Below are 22158 nucleotides of genomic sequence, written 5' to 3'. Positions count from 1 at the left end.
GCAGGATTTCGCCAGGAGCGGGTGCTGCTCTGGAAAATTGCACCCGCTTCCAGCGAAATCGCGGTAAAATTTCAGCCACAACCACGTCTCACGACCGTGAGATAGGTGGCTACAGTCTGTAAATGAATCAATACGACGATCCAGCAAAAGTCTCGTGCACTCTAAGAACACGGAGCGACCCAAGGACAACCGCCTTCTGCATTTTTCCCGCAAGTGTTCTAGCATATTGTTGACACGCAGGGATGCTTTTTAGGCCATTAGCAAGTGAAAGCTTGGCACCTCCAAGAGCGCCGATGATAAGGACGATCAATTTAACAGAATATTCCGGGTACAATCGTTGCAACTCCCTTATAAGGTCTCGATACCTCTCTTTCTTTTCATTCTCCTTGGTTATGATGTTTTTGTCAACTGGTGCCGAAAATTCGATAACAAACATGGTTCGCTTGTGAAAGTTAAGAAGAACCATGTCAGGCCTCGAGTGAGCAACAGAAACAATTGTCGAGAATATAAAGTTCCAGTATATGCGGCACTTCCCATTCTCGACAATTGACTCAATTTCCCTAGGAACATTTAGAGGAGCGATATTAAGGTTAATGCCGTAGGAGTGACAGAGATGGTAATAAAGCACTCTTAGTGCCGCATTGTGCCTTTGAATGTAGGTCGTTCCCGCGTGTGTTGGACAACTAGATAGTATGTGAGCTAAATGCTCGGGGTGTGCATGGTACGCCCTGCAACTATCATCGCGAATGTCTAGGCTCAAAATGTGGTGACGGTATGTTAAGGTGGAAATGACACCGTCTTGGCATGCAAAAATGAAACCCTCCGTACCAGACTTCAATCCGGGCGATTTAAGGAAAGCAAACATTAGCTCACAAGACATTGACTGATCCTTCACATTTCTGTGGAGGATACCGTGCATCATCTTATCGATGAGCTGTTCGCGAAATTTTTTCTCTTGTGCTTTCTTAATTCGGGCTTTCAGGAGTGAGCACTCGAGATAGATAAGATTTGATGCATTTTGATCATCCCTAATACTGAAGTCAAGTCCGAGTGCTTCAGCAGCCTCCTCCGCTGCTTTGTACAGAAACGCTCCTTTGCCCACTTTTTCGTGATTCCTGACCATTTTAAGAAGAGGTTCTCTTTCATTTGAAACTCTATGTGCTGTACCCAGAATAATCCTGTTGTGAAGACATTCAAGACTCAATATTTCGCGACCCCCTTGACGGCGTGAGATGTACACTCGCGGAACGGAAGACTTAAGATGCATGCTTTTGTTCATGTGCATAACCTTTATATATGGGATATGGTGGGATATGGTGCCTCTATGGTGAGAATTACAAATAACAGCCGTATTTTTTCATTTTCTTATTAGTTTTTTACATAAAATAGCTCTCTATATTTAGAAAAAATATTAAGAGGTTATAACTGATTTTGCCACACACTTTACTTTGATTAATAAGAAAACATTAAATTAATGTTGAAAATGTCTTGAGTAACTTTTTTTCGACACATTACACTTTTCAACATTATAATATTATATATGGTTTGAATAAACGGCAGTAATGTAACGGTCACCATGCCCCTGTGTATGGGATACGCTGGGTGAAATGGTACATCTATCAATTAATTAAATGCAAATAATGACGTAATTAATATACACATCAAAATCACATTTCTATCGTAATTTGTAACATGTTTACACTAACCCTGTCGGACCGAAAGGATCCTCTACCAAAAGTACCTTTAAGGCCATGTGACGAGGATAACAGCTGATCAAGTCAGCCCTAAGATCAATATTTTTCACCTATATTGAAAAATAAGAGTTTAAATAACGCGGAAATTCTTTTCGGGAAATATTAATAAATATTCAAGCATCATTTGTGGCCTTGAAAAGAGTTAGGCGAAGAAAAAAGTTTATTTAAGAAAATAATGATTATCGACGGACGGAGAATTCCATGAGTGGGGAGAGCCGCCATCTTACGATGCCTCATTTGATTATGCGCACGAGCGTTTTTGCCGAAAAACTGTGCATGAAAATATAAACATGTGGCCGCTGCCATGTTTGTCGCGGGACATCAAAAGGTGGCGGACCTCCCCCCTCATTGCATCACCACCGAAATGGCATGCCTAGTCCCTTGTTTCCTATGTCCATGGACATAGGAAACAAGGGACTCGTGCGCATAATCAAATGGCAAATCGTAAGATGGCGGCTCTCCCCACTCATGGAATTCTCCCCCTTCCGTGGATTCGACCCCGCTCGCCCAGGTTAGGATGGCATGCCTAGTCCCTTATTTCCTATGTCCATGCCTATGTCCATGCTTCTAGCTGTCTCTGTCGGTAATCATGCAATATTTTTTACCCACAAGCCCGTAGAAGTTAAAAATTGTCTACTCGCTGCGATAGCTCTGCTTTGACACAGCTGATATGTATGTCAGACCAAATTTGTTTATTTGCATTTCAAGTGCAAACATTAGTTTTTGCATTATTTGTGCATAATGTTCGTCTACGATTTTTGTTGTTCTGTCCCACTTTCATAAATATAAACCTCATAACTAGCAAATTGACAACTTTGAAAATTGATTCCAGTGGCTTACAGTACGGTCGGTATTGCTTCAAAATAGTAATGAAAAAAAACTTTTTTCACAATTCAAATTATTTAGGACTAGAGACACATTCCTGCATGCCTTCTATTTAGCGTGCCAAATTTTTAACACGATATCTCATTTTGTATGGACGTAAGTTGGGAATGAAACTTGCACTTGTATTTTCTTCGAATTTCTTTTTTTTTTCAAAACTTGCACCGGAACAAAGCAGAGACGTGGAATTTATTATCTTCTCTTTCATTTTGCAAATTTTCAGAGCGATACCTCATTTCCTTTAGACGTAAGTTGGGAAAGAAAAATTGAGGACCAGGTTTGCTCACGTGACCCTCTCGTCACATGGCCTTAAAGACCCCACTGAGTTCCCCTTCGGTTCCTGCTTAAAAAACTAAAAACAACAGAAAGATCCACTTTTAAATTGTTGACATTAGGGTTCTACGTTAAAATTTCCACTAGAAACTCACGGAGTAATCGCAATACTTTTTTTTACAGCGTTAAACATTTTTTTTAAATCATTAACTTCTGCCGAAGGTGACTTCAAGTACATCTACAATAGCTCAAGTAGTAATTTGCGCGCGAAGTTTTAAAATAAAACTCTCTCACTTCTTCGCAGCGGTGTTGTCTGAGGTTTCCACTGCGTGGCGCTAGCATTCAGACAAAATTCTTAAAGTTACCGACAGAAAGCTTATCAACTTCTACTAAGAGAAGATGCACTTGAAGCCGCCTTTGATGCATGTAAATGACAGGCATTTTATTTTTTAAACGTTTTTAACGCTGCAAAAAAAGTATTGCGATTACTCCGTGAGTTTCTAATGCAAACTTTAACATAGAATCCAAATTTCAACAATTTAAAAGTTGATCTTGCTGTTTTTCTTAGTTTTTTAAGAAGGAACCGAAGGGGGACTCAGTGGGGTCTTTAAGGGTACTTTGTAGTGGCTCCTTTCGGTCTGCCAGGGAAAAGGTGCTTCCTTTGTATGTTTTAAAGTGCTTTTGTTGATTTATGTATCGATAAAAAAATCTCTGGTGCATAATCCTCTATAAAATATCCATTTCCTTGTTTCGATAAGTAAGGGATGTTTAAAAGCTACCCTGATCATAAATTCAAACTACGATCTTGCAAAGAAACGGTTACTATGTATGCTTTTAAAGAGATTTTGTAGGCCTGACTACTAATACAAAAAATCTTTGGTAATTTATCCCTTATGAAATTCCAAGCAAGATTTGTCTTGTTTTAGGATGAATTAAGATACTTTGAGCTGCAAAAAAGACTACAAAAAAGCTATTTTTCAGTCCTCGAAAGTTTAAATTGTGATGTCACACTAACGGCACCCTCTATACGACGCCATTTTCTTAATTTACATAAAATTCGTGATGCGACAAGAGTCGAGTGATGTGACACGTGCAATATCTGCAGTAAATCATAACAGACCATACATTTGCAACTAATAAATACAGTGTGTACGTATGTTTGTTCGTCCTTTAAACTTCCAGCTTTTACAAAAACACAAGAACACGACAAAAAAGTTTGCTTATAAATATGGAAACATAAAAACAATTTCTTTGTTCAAAATAAATATACTTCAGTTAAACTTCTTTAAATATAAATTCGAATTTATATGTAAAAAATTTATATGGAAGTACATTTATTTTAAATAAAGACATTGCTTTTACATTTCCCTCATCCTTGTCCTGAATTTTAGTTTTAATTTAAGCAATATTGACAGCTGACTTTTAAATACAGATTATGTCTTGCAGTACATTTTCAGACTTTTTAACGGCTGAATTTCATCCCTATAACTGTCTTATTTCTAGACTATTATTCTACGATGAATTTAATCGGATCCTTGTCGTCCACACCTTCTCTACTTACTTTAATATGATTTTCTATCCTCATAGATTAATCAGAAAACTGCGGGTGCTTCTATTTATTAAGAAATGTCCATTTTTCGGATTCCGTGTTCAAGGAATAATAAAACAGCCCTTGAAGTAAATTCAGGGATATATCCCAGTAAGTAAACGTATCTTGTACTTGTTTGAAGATATTTGTTACCCGGACATTTTAATCAAAACATCTCTTGTGCTTTCATTCATTAGGAATGTCATTTTCCTGATTTCAATGTTGAAGGGACGTTAAAACCTGCCTTAAAATTAATTCAAAGATATATTCTTGCTATGCATGCTTCCACTGATTAATTGAAAGTGATTTCATACCGTAGTAGCTTAATAAAAAATCTCTAGTGATTTTAGTTATTAAGAAATGATGTTTTCCATATTTAGATGTTTAAGGTATAAAAACACCCCCAAAACATGCGGTATACCCAAAAAATTTTTAATCATTCTTGTTCGTACGTATGATAAATGATATTAAATAAATGAAATATCATAACCTTTTGTTTCGGTACGTCTGTTGGTCAAAATGTGAAACTTATAGCCAGATCTGTCAAAGAGATTAGAAAAAAAAACATTTCACTAAAATAGGAATTTTTCTATTAAAGTATGTAGATGTAAAAATTGAAACTTTGACATGCGTTTTTCTAAAAACTCAATTTTTCTTACTTTTTTCTTTAAAATTTTTGCTCGGCAGGTTCTAAAATAAAAAAAAAGCTGTCGTTATTCGAAAAAGTTTATTTATTATTTTTAATTTTATTTTTTACGATTCAAATAAAAACTACGCGTCCTATCAATAAATTAGTAATGACAAATTGTGTAGCCTTTTGGATTAACAAGTTTGACCGAAAAACGGATTGTTTGATTTTTAAATATTTTTAGTGCGATAAAAATTTGATTTTTCGGTTTTTCAATAAAACTCAAAAAGTTGTCATGATCATCTTATAGGTTTTCAAAAGCAATGTTTCTCTTCTCTTGACTTTTTTCATATCGTGCGTTTTTTGGGTCAAAATGTTAAATCTCGTTTTTTAATTTTTTAATTTTAAAAATGCTTTAACTTTGATCATTTTCTTTTTATGGAAAAAAGTCATAATCATAAATTGTTTGAGTTTACGAGTCCTACGAATAGCCCCACATATAATTTTTAAACTTTTAAAGAGAATGGTCTCAAACATTTTGAAAATGCTATAACTTCTGGCGTTTTTATCCCAAATAGCTGGTTAGCGAACTCCGTTTTTATTTTTGGACCCTAAAACTGTGTGTTAAAGCACAATCCAACGCGATTATGCCTTCCAAAATTTATCCGGTATATACATGACAATGACGAAAACAGACAGACAACAATGAAAAACTATTTTTCTGACTCAGGGGGGCTCAAAACGTCGACATTGGATGGAGTCCGCGAGTCATTTTTCACATAGAACCTATAACTTCTCATTGAGATGAGAATTTAATTAGGAAATAATTTAATTGGAAATTATAGTTTCGTTGAATTCAGGTGATTCAAATTTGGAGAAAAAAGGAAAGGATTGGGTACTTACCGAGAACATCGGAATTGACGAGGACACTACATGAGTACATGGGTGTTACGAGTCGTGGCCTTCTTAAACTGAAGACTCTTCTGCAAGCTTCCTTGCATGCTGACATCAGATGACCTCCAAGATGTCCTTGACTTTGGCTTCCGCCATCACTGTATCATAAAACAGACATGTTGTTTTAGATTTTTTAAATTTTTAATTACTTTTAAAATTTTTTCAGAACTCATAACCATTTTTTTTCATTATTTGAATTTTTCCTAAAACCTATCCTAATTTTTGTTTTGTTTGATTCTCCAAGATTAAAAATATTCCTGATTTATTTTTGACAATTTCAACAATTTTAAGAATTTCAACAATTTTGCTTGCAAATTAAAGGTTTTCAAATAGAACAATTAAAATTGTAGCGTTCGACGTTTTTTGCTTAATTTTGAATATTTGTTTTATAATTATTGATTTTGAACGAGCAGTCGAATATTTCTAAATATTAAGAAATCGATGTTTTTCTTAATTGAAAAATTTCAAATTCTCAAATTTTAGACTGAAGCAATATCTGAAATATAATAAACTTGAATAGAATAATTAATTAATAATAATGAATTAATGAACACAAAAAATAATTAACTAATAAATAATAATTAGAAATATTTCATTTTGCAGTTATTTTAAGTTTAAAATTGTTTATAAAGTTTCCAACGGGCATTCGCATTTCTTTAATGACTAAGACATTTCAATTTAAACGGTTTCATTTTTAACGTTAAAATCGGGAAGTTCTTAAATTTTGGACTGATTCTTAATCGTCTTGTAAAATCAATTTGACTATTATTCACAATTCAATCTTTCATGTACAATTCAATTTTAAAAATCATTAGATATACTTTATATTCGCAGTTGACCAACCAACATTTTTTAAAATCCAAAATTGTCTATTTCAAACGCTTCTAATTTTTAATTCTTTAAGTCTTTAAAACGGAATTTTTAAATGAAATATTATCGGATTACGCATTGAAAACTGAATTATGCCATAATTCAAACATCTAATATTTCAACTAATTATTTTAAAAAACGGTTGAAACCAAACTCAAACAGATTTTTTTTCTAAAAATTTGTAAAATTCCCGGTAAAAAAATTAATTCACTGTCATTTAAAAGCTCCACTTGGCTATTTTTTAAAATTATATAATTTACCGACCTTTGAGAATCTTCGTGTATTTCCCATTTCTTCACAGCGAAACATACGCCCATCATTGGTTCCTCGCAAAGAGGACCAGCAAAGGTGGCCATTTGGAAGCCATTGGTCATACTATTTTCGTATCTGTTTTCAAAAGTAAACGAAATTTAACTTTTCATTCACCTATAAAAACCAAAATAATTATAAATGCACCCAATATGTAATTCGCTCTTGTATCGAAAGACAAACTAACTGAATCAACATAGTCACTAATCAAATCATAGAAGCTAATTTGAACAATTTACAAAATTATTTATCAAACACGTATTTTCACTAAAAAAACTTCCGGTTTCTCTTCAGAGATAAAAAATAGTGTCAATTTATAGTGGAATAATTTTTTAAAAATAGTAGCTAAATAGTGGAATGACATTTTCAATATATAAATCACGCAGGCCTCGGATTGAATTTTGAAGTTGATTTGACTGAGCTTTTTTTAATTTAAAAGTTTCTTCAATTTGGAATACTTTTTAGGTTCTAGTTTTTCAATTCTAAGGTTTTTTAAAATTTCGAACGCTTTTAATTTAATATTTTTTACTCTTGAACGTGATTATATCACATTTCTGATTTTAAAGCTCATTCAATCTGATATAATAAACTTTTTAACAATATTCAATTTTTAAATGTTTCAACAATTAAGACTTTCATTTAGAAATAACAGAAATTTGAAACAGTACAATTAAAATAAGTATTTGCTCATTTCTTAACAATTGAATTTGAATTTATGCGATTTAAGACGTTTTCGACATTAAAATGTTTAGTCAATAAGTGTTAAACATGAAAATGGTACAATTTTGAAAGTCTTTTTCTTCAAGAAACAAAAATGTTGTACAATCCGAAGCTTGCGATGGCATGACTCCGAGCCCTGCATATATCACATCTTTGAAAATATACTTACGCAGCTCTGGGATCCGTCGACTTGCTCTCGCATTCCCAAAAACAGTTAATTTTATAATCAGTTTCATTTAATAAAATATTCGGTCCGCACTTTCTTGGACCAAAGGACCAAATTTTATCCAGGATATCAGCCCATCCAGCTTCTTTAAAGGCATCTTTCAACTCATTTTTGAAAGTTTCAACAGCCTTTTGTTTTTTATCAGTCAAAGCCGCAGACTCCAAAGACAATCTACTCATATCTGGAATACCAGGCAACTCTTCATTATCTCTTGCCGATCTGTTCAAATATTGATCCAACAATTTAATCAATTCCACATTTTCCTCCAATAATTTTGTCACACTTTCTGGAAGAGGTTTCGCGTCAATTTCAAAGCAACATTGTCGATTAGCTGTCCAGGTTTCCAAACTCGCTTCCTCCGTTTTCATGCTGATCATTTCATTCACCATATCAACCTTTGGTGGTGGCACAATAGTTTCCCTAAAAGAAACAATCGGTTCAGAAACATTGATATCCACCTTAGCATATCTCAATTTAAGATCCTCTAAACATCGTTCTAAGTGAATTTCGCCAGCAGTATTCAAAACAATTTCTCCAGTCTCTTGAATATGCACCAAAGCACAAGCATCTGCTTGATTTAAAAGTTTCAAACCACTAATCAATTTCTGCAAATCGTTAGGATGCTTTGGTTCCAAAGCGACTCTCAATATCGGAACTGCAAGTGAAGTTAGTTCAGAGAACGATGGACAAGCTATCGTTGTACAAAGGGTAGCAGTCTTTAAAACATGTTCTTCCAAATTTCCTATTCCAACGAGATTGCCAGCTGGAGCTTTTTCCAAAGTCTCCAATTCTCTCCCCATCAAAAGGAATAATTTCTCGATCTTCACTTTAGTAACGTGCCTTCCCGGCTTTAAATCCTTGAGCAAAGTTGCCGCGTCCACAGTTTCTCCAGCATTTTCTCTCTCTAGAGCGATTCTAGGATTGTGTTTCGGACCCAGGACGTAAACCTCACTTCCGATCTTCAAAGTTCCAGAAAAAACTCGAGAAAATGCTATCAAAGTATTTTCGCAAGCGTCTTCCTCTGCTTTACTTTCTTCTAGAGCTTCCTCCCTTTTCTCTTCCTCCAATTTCTCTAAAAATTTCACACCTTCCGCGTGTTGTTCCCTTTCCGTTTTCTCAGCGTGTCTTTGTCTCGCGATTTCCCGCCGTTGTGCCAATTCCTCCTGAGTCAAAGGCTTTGGTTTATTTTCTGGTAGCGTCTGCTTACTAACAGAGAACATCTTCGATATAAATACTATAATCGGTGCCTCTGGCGACGAATCGCAGGCTAAAAATGCCTTTTTTAGCTCTTGAGTTTCTGCGGGTAGAGAAAGGAAATCAGCATTTCCACTCATCAATCGCTCTATTTTATCATCAGTCAAGTTATCAGGGCTCGGGACCTTGTCAACAACCATATTTAAACAAGCTTTTGCCAATGGAAGCCACTGGGTGCAAATCGCCTGCAACTGGCTTTTCGGATCTGTGTGCCTCAAATCTCTAGTTGTTAATTTAATATTTAATTTATCTACCATAGTTACTACTTTCTCCTTGTCTTTCCTAATCACCACGGTATCGTACAAGGTCCAAATGTTCTCTAAAATTAACTGAACAAACAAAGGCTTCTTCGCTTTCTCCTGAGCCCCTTTTAAAATTCGTTTCAACTTCATATTCAAATAGTAATCACCCCATAGCGTTTTCAATAAAACCTTTTCGCTGAATCCTAGTTTATCAGCAAACATTTTTGCAAATTCTCGTATACTGAAACCCCAGCCGTCAACGGCACTCGTAAACAAAACGTTTCCTTGCTCAGGAGAGAAATATAATTGAGAATCGTCAGCTTCCTGGAGAGCGGACTGCCAGTCTGCTAAATTTCTTTCACCAGTTTGATCTGCTTCCTTTGAAACTGTGTCTTCTTTTTCTTCTCGTTCCAGTATATCACTTGTGAAAAGTTCACCCATAACGGCATTGACTTGCTCTAAAACTTGAGACATATGTACGTAAGCATCGAGGGGGGAGAGTTTCATTTCTGTAATTAATCTATCGATTTTATTCAAAATCAAAACCGGTTTCAGACCTTCAATGTAGGCAATGGAAAGGGCACTACGTGTCTGGGGACAAACTCCTTCTACCACGTCGACGACCACGATGGCACCGTCACATAATCTGACTGCAGTCGACACTTCTGACGCAAAATCTACGTGGCCTGGTGAATCGATAAGATTCACTAGGAATTCTAAATCGTTATGAACATGAAATAAACTAATTAAGCTAGATTTCATTGTAATGCCTCGCAGCTGTTCGTCTGGTCGACTGTCCAGGTATCGAAGCTTCCCTGAAACAAAAAATGACCCGACTCTTATTCATTAATAATGTAAAACATAAAACATAGCTAGAATAATTATTTCTTAAATAACATGACTCCACAGAAACTCTAGGTTTATAAATTTATCCGCCCCGCCGCATCGTAAAAATGGACATCAAATATTGTTCGAGGAGTGGGGGGCCCCAGCTGCAATTAAATTTCTAGATTTTGTTTAGGGTTTACAAACCATTCTTTTAGAAAATTAAGCCAACTCGAAGTTAGAAGCTTTTATCAACGGACTATTTTACAACAAGAGAATTGTCGACATTTTGTTGTATTTCATATGAAGTTATTTCAATGGAGATTTTCTTAGCCAGGGTCAAAATTATTATTTTTGGGATGATACTAGACTCTATACTGAATCTATTGGTATGACAACCATGCAGCAAAATCAACCAGAAGTGGATATATATCATGTTTGAACAAAAAGAAATATAACATGTGCGCTTCTGGCACACAATAACGTTAAGTGCATTTTTCTGGAAAAGTGTTTTTTCGAAGTTCCAACTTACAAAATACCCCGCAACTCATTTTTCAACCTTGACTCTATGCTTAATTCCATATCGACCATAAGCGACCTTTTCACATGTACGCACAAATATTTTTAGTTTTGTAACTTTTAAGCTTATTTTTGAAAAATAATCTAACTTGAAAATTCAGAAATATCGATATTTTAGTTATATTAAAGATCGACCGATTTGAATTATTTATTTTTCAAATACGAGACTCATCGGCTTTCAGCTGAGACCAGTTTTTGCTTTCGTTTTTTTGAAAGGTTCAGTAACCTGGATTTTTAATTATTCTGTTATAAAATAACATGTTATTGTAAATTATTTTCTTCTCAAATCGGGAATTTAAAAAAATAAAGCAAATCATCGTTGTACTTTAGACTATTGTAGGAGAAAGTATATGTGTAAAGACAACAATTATACTGAAATACAGAAAGATTTTCTGTAGGGGCAAATGCGCCTCATCTACGGATGTCTATACTTCGGTGTATCTCTGGTAGCATCGTCTGGACATAAATCTAACAAGCAGCATAATAATTGCGTCTTTTAATTTCTGTTTCAATAACACAAATTTAATTTTTTAACATTTTTATTAAACATTTTATTTTACCCACAGACAAAATTGATAAATTTTTGACAAAATGGAATGTTTTTTTAACATTCATATTTTTCAGAATTAATATTATCGTCAACTGCTAAATTTGTTTAGAAAAAATCAATAAATATTATCTAAATATTTTAAAAAATATCAGGTTTTTTTCAATTTATGGAAGCTTCAATGACACTCTCAGCTATACCTTGTCAGTGTAAAATACTTTTCAAATTCGTCAATTTCATTATTAAACACTTTCGGCAAGAGATATTTTTACGCGACAAATTTAGAACTCTCATTGCCAATTTAACATTCTTATTTTTAAATTGTTTTTAAGTTTCGGCAGATTGTAAATTATGTTTCGGCGGGCTTAAATTTCCCTTTTCTTACATAGTAGTAAAATTGTTCACATTAATGAAAGAATCTCAACAAATGATTAGAGCTTGCCTTCCGGAGATAAAAATAAATTAATTGCAAGACAACCTTTGGAGTGGAAAATAGCAAGAAATTCAGAAATTATACACCCAATGAAAACTTGTCAACTTAATCTGATTTTTCTACCTGCTAGTTTGCTGGAAATAATTCCGTTGCTTGCAACGAGGGAATCCGATAACGTTGTTTTTCCATGATCGACGTGAGCGAGAATGCAAATATTCCGAATTCGTCCTGGGTTGCTTTGAAGCTCTTTCAGCTTCTCCAAATCCATGAGCCTCATTTTCTATTTTATTTTTTTCTGATAAAAAATAAAGACTTAACTTCGATCAATATTTGTTATCCTAAACCTTGTTATTGTACAACTTAGGTTAAATTTCTTAACTTTTTAAATTATAACAATTATAACTTAGAACTTTTTAATAAGAAGGAAACGTAGGAATATTGAGAAGAAACCCTAAATGAGGAAAAACCTAAAGTCTTAGATTCTAGAGTGAAAGTAAACACTATTTCACTTTATTTTGTTTCCAGAGTGCAAAACGTTCACTAAACACCAACACAACTTGTTGCTTCGTGAACATCGCTTTCGACTTACAGAACATGCCCGTGTATTTTTTCGGTGAATGTCCAGGACGAGGACACTCAAAATATTTTCTGATATTATGCAAATTTTCCGAAAAGAAAAGAGCACGAAATTCGCACGGCGAAAACGTGGCTAACAGTTTCCCGATTTAGAGGTTAGGTATCCTATAACAACCCGTGTTCACTTTCTCGCTGATGCCACACTTTCACAATAATTAATTTAAAAGATTTGATTATTACGCACACTTTTACATCCGATTTCCCGTATATTAATACATTTCTTCGATCTTATGCGACTAAAACGCGAGTACCGAAACCAAGTACTAATAATGTGCTTGCAGCCATGACACTTTTCGAGATATGAGTATATCGATTTCTCACAATCGGAGTTCGAGATTTAAAAAAAAAAAAAAAATTCCTATTTTGAAACTATTCTGTGTATGTTATTTTTAATATATTTATTATTTTTCATTTGTTTCAAGTGATTTTTAAGCATATTCTATTCCGAGGACTGAGAATACGAAATAAGTGTTATCAATTTGTTTTTTGAGCTATAGACTAATATCATTAATAAATTATTTATTTATTTATTTGTCATAACATAATTTTCATAAGACTCTTGAGAAAATTTATCTAGAAAATTTAAAATAAATTGTTGTCATTTTTCAGGATTTAAAAAATTATTAGAAAACGTAAGTCAGTTTAAAAAATATTTAGGACATTTAGAAAAATATCTACAATATTGAAAAAAGCTTCAAAATGTTTGAAATTCTATATTTAAACAAAAGTACTCGGAGACTGTACAAGGTCAAAAATGTTTTGAATCTTTTCACAACTTCTGCATATCTCTGAAACTTACTCCATTTTTTTTTAATTTTGTCATGTTGCATAATTTCAAAATTTTCTTTTAAAATATTCACCAATCTCTTTAAAATGTTAGGAATCATTTTAATTTGTTTGAAATCTTTTTAAATTTTCTCTATGAATTCATTTTACAAAATAAAAAAATCATTTGAAATTTTCTGATAAATCTTAAGAAAATTTTTATTATCTTCAAACCTTTCAAAATTCTGAAAAACCTCCACATTTTTTTTTGCAATATTTTAAATTGCTTAAAAATCGTTTACATTATTCTTTGAAAATTTTGGAAATCTTGTAAAATATTTTGAAATCTTTTTAAATGTTATCTGAGGTGCGGCCCCTTGGAATTATTTTTTTTTCAAATAAAGAATCAGTATTAAGTTCCCCGTAGATCTAGAGCAAAAGTTTTTATTCTCATGAAGCCTTTTAAAATTATTAAATAACTTCTAAACTTTTTATCTCAAATTTATTCAAAATTTTGATGAATTTTCCAAGTTTTAAATTATTTTTCAATTTATTTAAAACCTCTAAATGTCTCAAATTTATTCAATTTTTTTTCTAACATTTCGTAATCTTGCAAAACTGAACAAAGTTTCTTTAAAACCCTTTTTGTTTAAAATTAAAAATTTTAGGAAATCATTTGAATTATTTTCAAATCTCTTTCAATATTCTCTAAAAATTCATTATACCAAATACAAATCATTTAAAATTTTCCCAAGAATCTCAAGAAGATTTTTTTATTGTCTTAAAACCTTTCCAAAGTTCAAAAGTCGACATTTACACAAAAAATTTTGAATCTTTACAAGTTTTCAATAATTTGTTATTCTTTACAACAGTTTGAAGTATCGCTCAAAGTTATTCAATTTTTGTTTATTTTCCTGATCTTACAAATTAAAAAAATTATTCTTAATAATCGCTTACATTCTTTTATCAAAACTCTAGGAAATTATTTGAAATATTTCAAAATTTGTTTAAATAAGAAAACTGTTTTTGAATCTTTTTAAGACTGTTAAACTTTCTAAATATCTTTTAAAATGATTCGCACTTATCCGAAGTCTTTTTTGAAGTTCGGCATAATTAATAAAATAGCCTTAAAAGTCTTCTAGATGCTAAATTGAAAATTTTTGAAATGTTTCATTATCTTTATAATATTTTTTGAAAATTCATTTTTCTAAAGGAAAAATTATTAACAAGTTTCCCAGGGACCTCAACATTTTTTTTATTCTACTGAAACCTCTCAAACTTTTTATAAAGCTTCTTTTTTCGAAATCTCCAAACTCTACATTTTTTAAATCTTCTCAAGATTTAAATTATTTTCGACTGTTTTCAAAACTAGTGCAACATTTAAGTTTCTTTTGAAATAATTCAGTTTTCATACAAATTTAAAATCCCACTACAACAAGCGAATTATCTTAAAATCTTATAATTTTGTTTCGAAATGTTTTAGATGTTTAAAACCTGAAATTAATCTCGTAGAATAAAACTTAAAACACTAAAAATATTCCCAGACATTTTATTATCGGTATCAGTAATTTCGTTGTTAATGGTACCATAATTTCATTATTTTCCAGTATTAAAAAATCATTTAAAATTAAATTTTTCTCTTTTTATTAATACTGTTTAGAAACCTTTATAAATAAATTTTATCATGAAATAAACTAACCTAATTAATAATTTTAATTTATTATTTAATTTCATTATATTATAGATCATATTACATATTTAAATAAACAAACGAAAACAGTCCCTATAAGTCATATTCACGCAATGTCGCAAACCGATTAGGGTTTAGATAACAACGTACGAGAGATCTCATGACTACAACTTTTTAGGAAAAGGAAATGTTATGTCCTTGAATTTCATATGCTTTGATAGGCGTGGAATTTTGAAATATTGAAATATAAAATTGTGAAATATTATGAAACTTTTCATTTAAAATTGGTTAGTTCAGAACATTTAAACATAAAAATTTTTAATATTCAACGCTCATTCTTATAATTATTGTTTAATGGAGAATGTTTTACTTTAAAATTGTTCGTTTTTTAATACTTAAAATTATAAAGTGTTCAATTTTGCATATTCTAAATATTGAAAAATGCGTTAATTTTCGATTTGCGAGGCTTTACATTTGATTAAATTTTTTTAACAGTTTAATTGTGAGATTCTAAATATTTTCAAAGCCTAAAAGTTTTATAATGTTCGACATTACATAATTTAAGAATTAACTTTGAATTCAAGATTTTAGATGATTCTGCTCTGCAATGAAAGCACCACAATGTAAAGAGAAATACAAATTACACTTTGAAACCAGAAAACGCAATTCAGTAATCAAGGAATAATCATGAAATATAATTACTTTGTAATCTAAAATAACACAGGATGTTGAATTTTTATTCTATGGATTCAGTAAGTATTACGCAAGTGTCACACATCAGGTATTAAGTGTCGTGATTCCTGCGATAATCATATTTTTACAAATGCATGTCAAACACGGAAAATCAAATAACAATCAAGTCCAATGCATATAAAAGTCGGAACTTCCTTTGAAGAAGAGCACATTTGAAGTCAATCCATCAAAATGTTCAAGGTATTCGTATTCATCACTCTCTGCGTTGCCGTGGTAAGATAATTATTTATAATATTATTTATTATTTCATGACTATTGTCATAATTTACGATACGATTTATCACTAAGAATCTTAAACTTAATACTATTCATTTTTTCTTCAATTTAAAGATTTGAAATAAATTAAAAGGTATAAAAAATTGTCTGCAGGATTTTGAAACGGCTTGAAAAAAAGTTTTAGATATAAAAATAAAAAAACAAAAGTTTTAGGAATATTTTTTATACTGATGTATAAGGTAAATGTGCCAGTCTTCGTCATTGCATGGGCTGTCGGCAGATGGGCAGTATTTTATATATAGTAAGCTGTTGGGTTCTTCATTCTCAGCAAAAATGTTTTTTTCCTAAACGCTATTGCCGATCACTCACTCATCGAAGTGCCGATAACTGAAGCAGCCAGATTTCTGAATGCCGATAACCCATGCATTCTCGTATTTATAACTCCGAAAGACTTATAATATTCATTCTAATAGGATATGCTACAATCAATGAGTAAGCTACCTTTATAGAGGCACGCTTCATTTGATAAAACCCATTTCTTAAACTTTAAATATGTTTAATATAATTTTTTAAGCATTTGAAATCTGAAATTCGCTTTAAGCTTCCGATAACTGGCACATTTACCTTATAATGAACATGTTTATCTTTTTTTGCTTCCAACCATTAATAAATGTTAGAAGACAAAGGAACGGTGGTCTTCCTAAAAGGCAAAAGCACTTTCTTCTAAATTGAAAATTGGATTTTTAATCACACACCAAAAATGAAAATGTACAGCTCGGTCTGATGAAAACTTGGCCTTGATTTTCTCAGAATTTAATGACATTTTGCAATAAAGTTTTTAGTATCGATTAGGCCACTCTAGAGCTAGGAATCGAAAATTTGATTTTTTAATTAAAATTGGATTTTCAATCAGCAACTACTGTTGAGAAAACTTGCGCCTCAAGCGACAAATAAATCTTCTAAAAAATGATCAGAACAGCAATTAACAACAATTATCGGATGTGCCAAATCGAAAATAATGTAATACTCGAATTGTCAACAAATAATTTCAATGTATTTAATGTCCTTTTCTTAAAGTGAGAAATTATAACGTCGTATCTTCATATTCAAGATCAAAATTTCCGTTTTTTATTTATTGTAGAAGTTAAAAATATATATATCTGAATTATTTCAGTTGGCCCATAAGGGCGAACGCTCTCGCAAGCCAGAGCCCTCAGGCCCTCCTACAGATGAAGGACAAGAAAGTTTAGTAGATTCACCTCACCTCAGAGTAAGATATAAAAGAAATAACTTTAAAATTGTTTTTACAGTAGTTTTACTTTTAAAAAAAGGTCCTCAGAAAGTTTTAAACATGTCGAAAACGTGAAATTTTGAGTGATTTCGGATATTTCCATTCAAATTGTTTTTTTTTAGAAATATTCAAATTTCATGATTATTTCCTGACTCAGTTTTTTGTAAATATCAAAATAATAACAATGGGTTATAAAACTATGTATAGGTTGCCCGTCAAATGCCTTCGATGCCTGGAGACATGAACCCAGCACAATTTCCGTCAATGATGACGGATATGGCTAAACAAGGATTCGATGCCGCTGCTAAAGCCATGGACCCTAATACATGGATGGGTGAAATGAACCAAATGACCAAAATGATACCACAAACTGGCAAATAAATCATTTACTATGGGATCATATTATGGGTAAAAGTAACAAAAAAACATTTCCATTTTTTAGAGTAGAGGTATTCCATTTCATTTTCATATGTTAGTACACTTTGGTGCGCATATCATATTCTTCAAAAAAATCTTATTGCGCGAGATCCAAATAAAATAAAGTTGGTTGATGAACGGATCCGAAAAAAAATTGACAAGCTTTGCGATGGTCGTAACCATTTCTCAAAAATTGATGAACTTTCCCTGGCGGACCGAACGCATGGAAAGGATACGCTACAACGTACCCTCCCTGTCGGAAAAAAAGAAAAAATCGGAAGGGCCGCTTCGGAAAGATTCAGAAAGGTTTCGGAAAGAATTCGGAAAGGGTTCGGAAAGAGTTCGGAAAGAGAATCGGAAAGGGCTATGTGAACTTTGCTTCCGTTCCTTTCCGAACGTCGAGCTGTCCCACGAATCTTATCGATTCTTTAATAATGTCCCATTCTCCTACTTCTTTCTGATTTCTTTCCGATTTTTTCGCTAGGGCTTATAGTATCAAAATAGTATCCATTCAGTATCACGAAAATAAAAACAGAAAGATGAACATTTAAATTGTTGCAATTTGGATTATACGTTAAATTTTCCATTAGAACATCGCAGAGTAATTACAATAGTTTTTTTTTTCAGCGATAAAAATGTTTAAAAATGTCATAGCTTCTGCTGAACCCGACTTTATGTGCATCCATAGTTGCTTGAGTAGTATGTTGCTACTGAAAGAAGATGCTCTTGAAGTCGCCTACAGCCTATGCTATTGACATATATTGTATTTAAAAAATTTTTTACCGCTGCAAAAAAAAAACTATTGCAATTATTCTGTGACCTTCTTATAGAAAACTTAACGTATTGATGCATTAATAATTAATTTTGAAGTAAATATATGCACTAATTTTATATGTATAGATTTAAATGTCCTACATATTTTTATTTACAGATTTGGAATATATTCGGACTTAGAATAAAAAAGAGACATTATTATCAGCTTTCACCTATAGAAGAAATTTTAAACAATTATGCACTACGCTACAGATTTCGCCTTATAAATTACAAAATATGAGAATAGTTCAGCGGTATGAAAAAATGTGAGAATTCTTTGGACAGCAAAGTAGAAAATTACTTTGTACTATCTGTAGTGTAAATGAAAAACACTAAATACCAATTTTTAAATTTATTTTCCTTTTTCTTCTTATGTATTTCCTATTTTTCTCAACGTCATGTAACAGTTATGCGATTTCTACGTTAAAATACATACATTTTTCCGCCCGATTGATAAACTTAAGCGCGACAGTTGAATCTCGCGCTTCGCGCTCGATAATGGGTTACCTCGAGCTTCGCGCTCGGACATAGTTACACCTCGCGTTTCGCGCTCCGATATTTATTCTTTGCATTTGTATTGCTTGAATAAAATTTATCAAAAAGTTCTCTTTTAGTTGGCAGTATTTTTATGCGTTTTAATATTCTGAATGGTCAGCTTAATTAAGTATGGTTAAAGATTAAGTTTCTCAAAGCTCTGTAGGCTTTGAGGTACACATTCTCATCGTGACACTCGCGCTGCGCGCTCGATTTTTGACAGATATTTGTAAACAGGTTTGGTTCAATCTTTTTTCTCGTATCTTTCGTCGTTTTTCCACACATTTTTCTTTTATTTTTTTATTTTCAATGTTATTTTTTATGAATAAAACAAATAGTACGCGTCATATCAAGAAGTGATTCTTAATGAAATTGTAGATCTTTTTTGGGATAACAATATTGGTGAATTCATTTTTTTCGTATCTTACATAGTTTGACCACAAAATGGAATTTTTTATTTTTATTATTTTTTGAGCTATCAAAATTTGAATTTTCCATTTTCCAAGAAAATCTGAAAAAATTTTATGATAATCTTGTAGGGCTTTCAAAAAGAAATGTTTTTCTTCTCTTGACTTTTTTTCATATCGTGCGTTTTTGGCTTAAAATTTCGATTTTCGGTTGAATTAAAAAATTTTCAAAATGCTATAACTTTGAGAATTTTTTCATCAAAAGAAGTGATTAGCATAAATTGTTTGTCCTTTTTATTACTATAAATATCTGTACATAGACTTTTCAAATTTAGAAAAAAAGTGGTCTCAAATATTTTGAAAATGCGCTCACTTTTTCAAATTTTATCAAGATTCGAGAGTTACCGTGTTTACGGATGGACAGACAGACAGACGCCATCGTAAAAACCTGATTTTCTGATTCAGGGGGTTTTTTAACATGGAGATCCGTTGAAAAACAGTGATGTCAAATTTCGGATAATTCTAATACTTTTTCAATCATAAATGATGAGAATGTAATAAAAGACACTAAGAAAGGTTTATCTGGTCATAAATATGAATAATTAAAAAAATATGTTTTTTATATATTTAATTATTAATTTACAAAAATTTAATATATATTAGTTCTTATTTCCTTTGAAAAATTATTAGAACTTATGATATAGTTTCGTAATTAAATTTTTGCGAAATCATTTTTACATTCTCATCAGAGAAGGTATTAGATTTGTGTAAAATTTGACGTTGACCCCCTCAGTTTTTGTCAAATATCGACGTTTTGAGACCCCCTGAATCCGAAAAACAGGGTTTTCTGAATGTGTCTGTCTGTATGGCTTTCTGTGTGCGCGATAATTTTTGAAAAAATTAATCTATTAGATTGGTCTTTGGTACACTCGTTTAGTCTCCTAAACTAAAGTTCAAGTTCGTTGGCCAGCCATTTTGTATAAAAATTCCAAATGTGAGCACATTTTGATTATTTTTCTGGCCATTTTTGTCAGAATCCTAAAATTCTTTGTACGGTTATTCATAGTATTCAAAAAGTCTAACAACTTATCAAAATTACTTTTTTCATAAAATAAAAAATGACCAAAGAATGAAAAATTCAATATTACATTTTTCGGCCCAACTATGCAAAATATGGTAAAAGATAAAAACACAAAAATTGTGCATTTGAAAAAGATCCACAAATTTGTTTTCAACCACTTTTTGATAGGATGCCTAATTTTGGCTCTAATCATAAAAATACATCATTAACAGTAAAAAAAATCTGCCCGCTGCGTGGGCACATTCTTATCACAACTTCTGTCTTTTAATTTCTTTTTCGTCTCTGTGTGGAATTTCAAAAATTTTAATTTTTTATGTTTTTAATGCTATTTTTTACGATTAAAACCAAAAACAGAACTACCAAAAAATTATTCATGACAAATAAATCATTTTTACATACTCATCAGAGAAGTTATTAAATTTGTGTAAAATCCCCCCCCCCCCTTCCCCGGTTTTTGTTGAAAAGTCTACGTTGTGAGATCCCCTGAATCCGAAAAACAGGTTTTTGCCAAAGTGTTTGCCTGTAAGTCTATGTCGAAAATTTTTGAGTCCACATTTTCATGATTCAAAAATTCTCTGTACACTTGTTCATAGTACTTTAAAAGAAAAATGTTAATTTTCAAAAGCCCTATAAGATTATCATAACAGCTGTATGAATTTTTTCGAAACATTGAAAATTCAAATTTTGACTGCACAAAAAATAATAAAAATTGCATTTCGCGGTCAAACTATGCAAGACAGGAAAAACAATGATGACACAAACATTGTGCACCCAAAAAAATGTCTACAAATTTGTTATTAATCACTTTTTTATAGGCACGTAGTTTTTGTTTTATTTATAAAAAAACATTGAAAATACAAAAATGAAATTTTTCGAGACCCGACACAAGCCAAGAAAAAATAAATAGAAAACATTTTTTCACCGAAAATAGAGCTAAAAAATTTTTATTAATGTTTTTTTTTTCACATTCTTATCATAGAAGGTATTAGATTTGTGTTGAATTTGCCCCCCCCCCCCCCCTCCCAGTTTTGGTTAAATGTCCACGTATGCAAGTATGCCTGTCTGTCTGTGAGCACAATAATAAAAAAAAAATCCATCTATTAGATTGGCCTCGGGTAGACTTTTTTGTAGCGCATTCGTTTATCCTGCACTGGTGTACTCCAAGAGTACTCCGATCGTTTCGTCTTACTTTTTTTTACTTCTTCCTTCTTACTCCGAGCTGCATCGCAGTGATCCCAGATCTAAAACGAGACGTGGTCCAATCCAGTGATCCCAGATCTGAAACGAGACGTGGTCCAATACTATGACACGTCTATGTACGTGTGAATATGGTAGGAGACGATATAAATGCTTGGATTGCCGGTCGGACCACTTCGGCGGTTCTATTTATATCTCTATCTGCTTTGAAATAAAATGAAGAGATTGGGATTTTAATATTTTCAGATTTCGATGCTGGGCTGGCGATTCTCAT

At 32.2% G+C, this 22158-nt stretch overlaps 2 protein-coding genes across 8 annotated transcripts in view; one reads left to right on the top strand and one right to left on the bottom strand.

Annotated features, from left to right (window-relative positions):
- LOC117179102 (elongation factor-like GTPase 1) overlaps positions 1-12997 on the bottom strand; it is a 495923-nt gene extending 482926 nt beyond the window's left edge. For 6 of the 7 annotated variants that reach the window (XR_004467860.1, XM_033370761.1, XM_033370766.1 and 3 more), the window contains exons 1-4: positions 12208-12997; positions 8148-10515; positions 7214-7336; positions 6029-6177 (exon numbers count right to left, since the gene is read on the bottom strand). Coding sequence is in view for 6 of the 7 variants with exons in the window: in XM_033370761.1 (XP_033226652.1) it covers positions 6029-6177; positions 7214-7336; positions 8148-10515; positions 12208-12361 (2794 nt within the window). In the remaining variant the exon portion in view is untranslated. The remainder of the gene's footprint in view (positions 1-6028; positions 6178-7213; positions 7337-8147; positions 10516-12207) is intronic. The other variant, XM_033370762.1, reaches the window with a different exon arrangement.
- A 3024-nt stretch (positions 12998-16021) lies between these two features.
- On the top strand, positions 16022-19020 carry LOC117178933. Its single transcript, XM_033370503.1, has 4 exons — positions 16022-16141; positions 17319-17414; positions 17643-17843; positions 18784-19020. The coding sequence occupies exons 1-3, from the start codon at positions 16100-16102 to the stop codon at positions 17814-17816; spliced, it is 312 nt and encodes a 103-aa protein (XP_033226394.1). The 5' UTR covers positions 16022-16099; the 3' UTR covers positions 17817-17843; positions 18784-19020.
- Positions 19021-22158: the final 3138 nt, after the last annotated feature.

Source organism: Belonocnema kinseyi, chromosome 8 (assembly GCF_010883055.1).
Source record: "Belonocnema kinseyi isolate 2016_QV_RU_SX_M_011 chromosome 8, B_treatae_v1, whole genome shotgun sequence".
Lineage (NCBI taxonomy): Eukaryota > Metazoa > Arthropoda > Insecta > Hymenoptera > Cynipidae > Belonocnema > Belonocnema kinseyi.
Note: the sequence above shows the minus strand (reverse complement) of the source record. Positions and strands in the feature narration are given on the sequence as shown.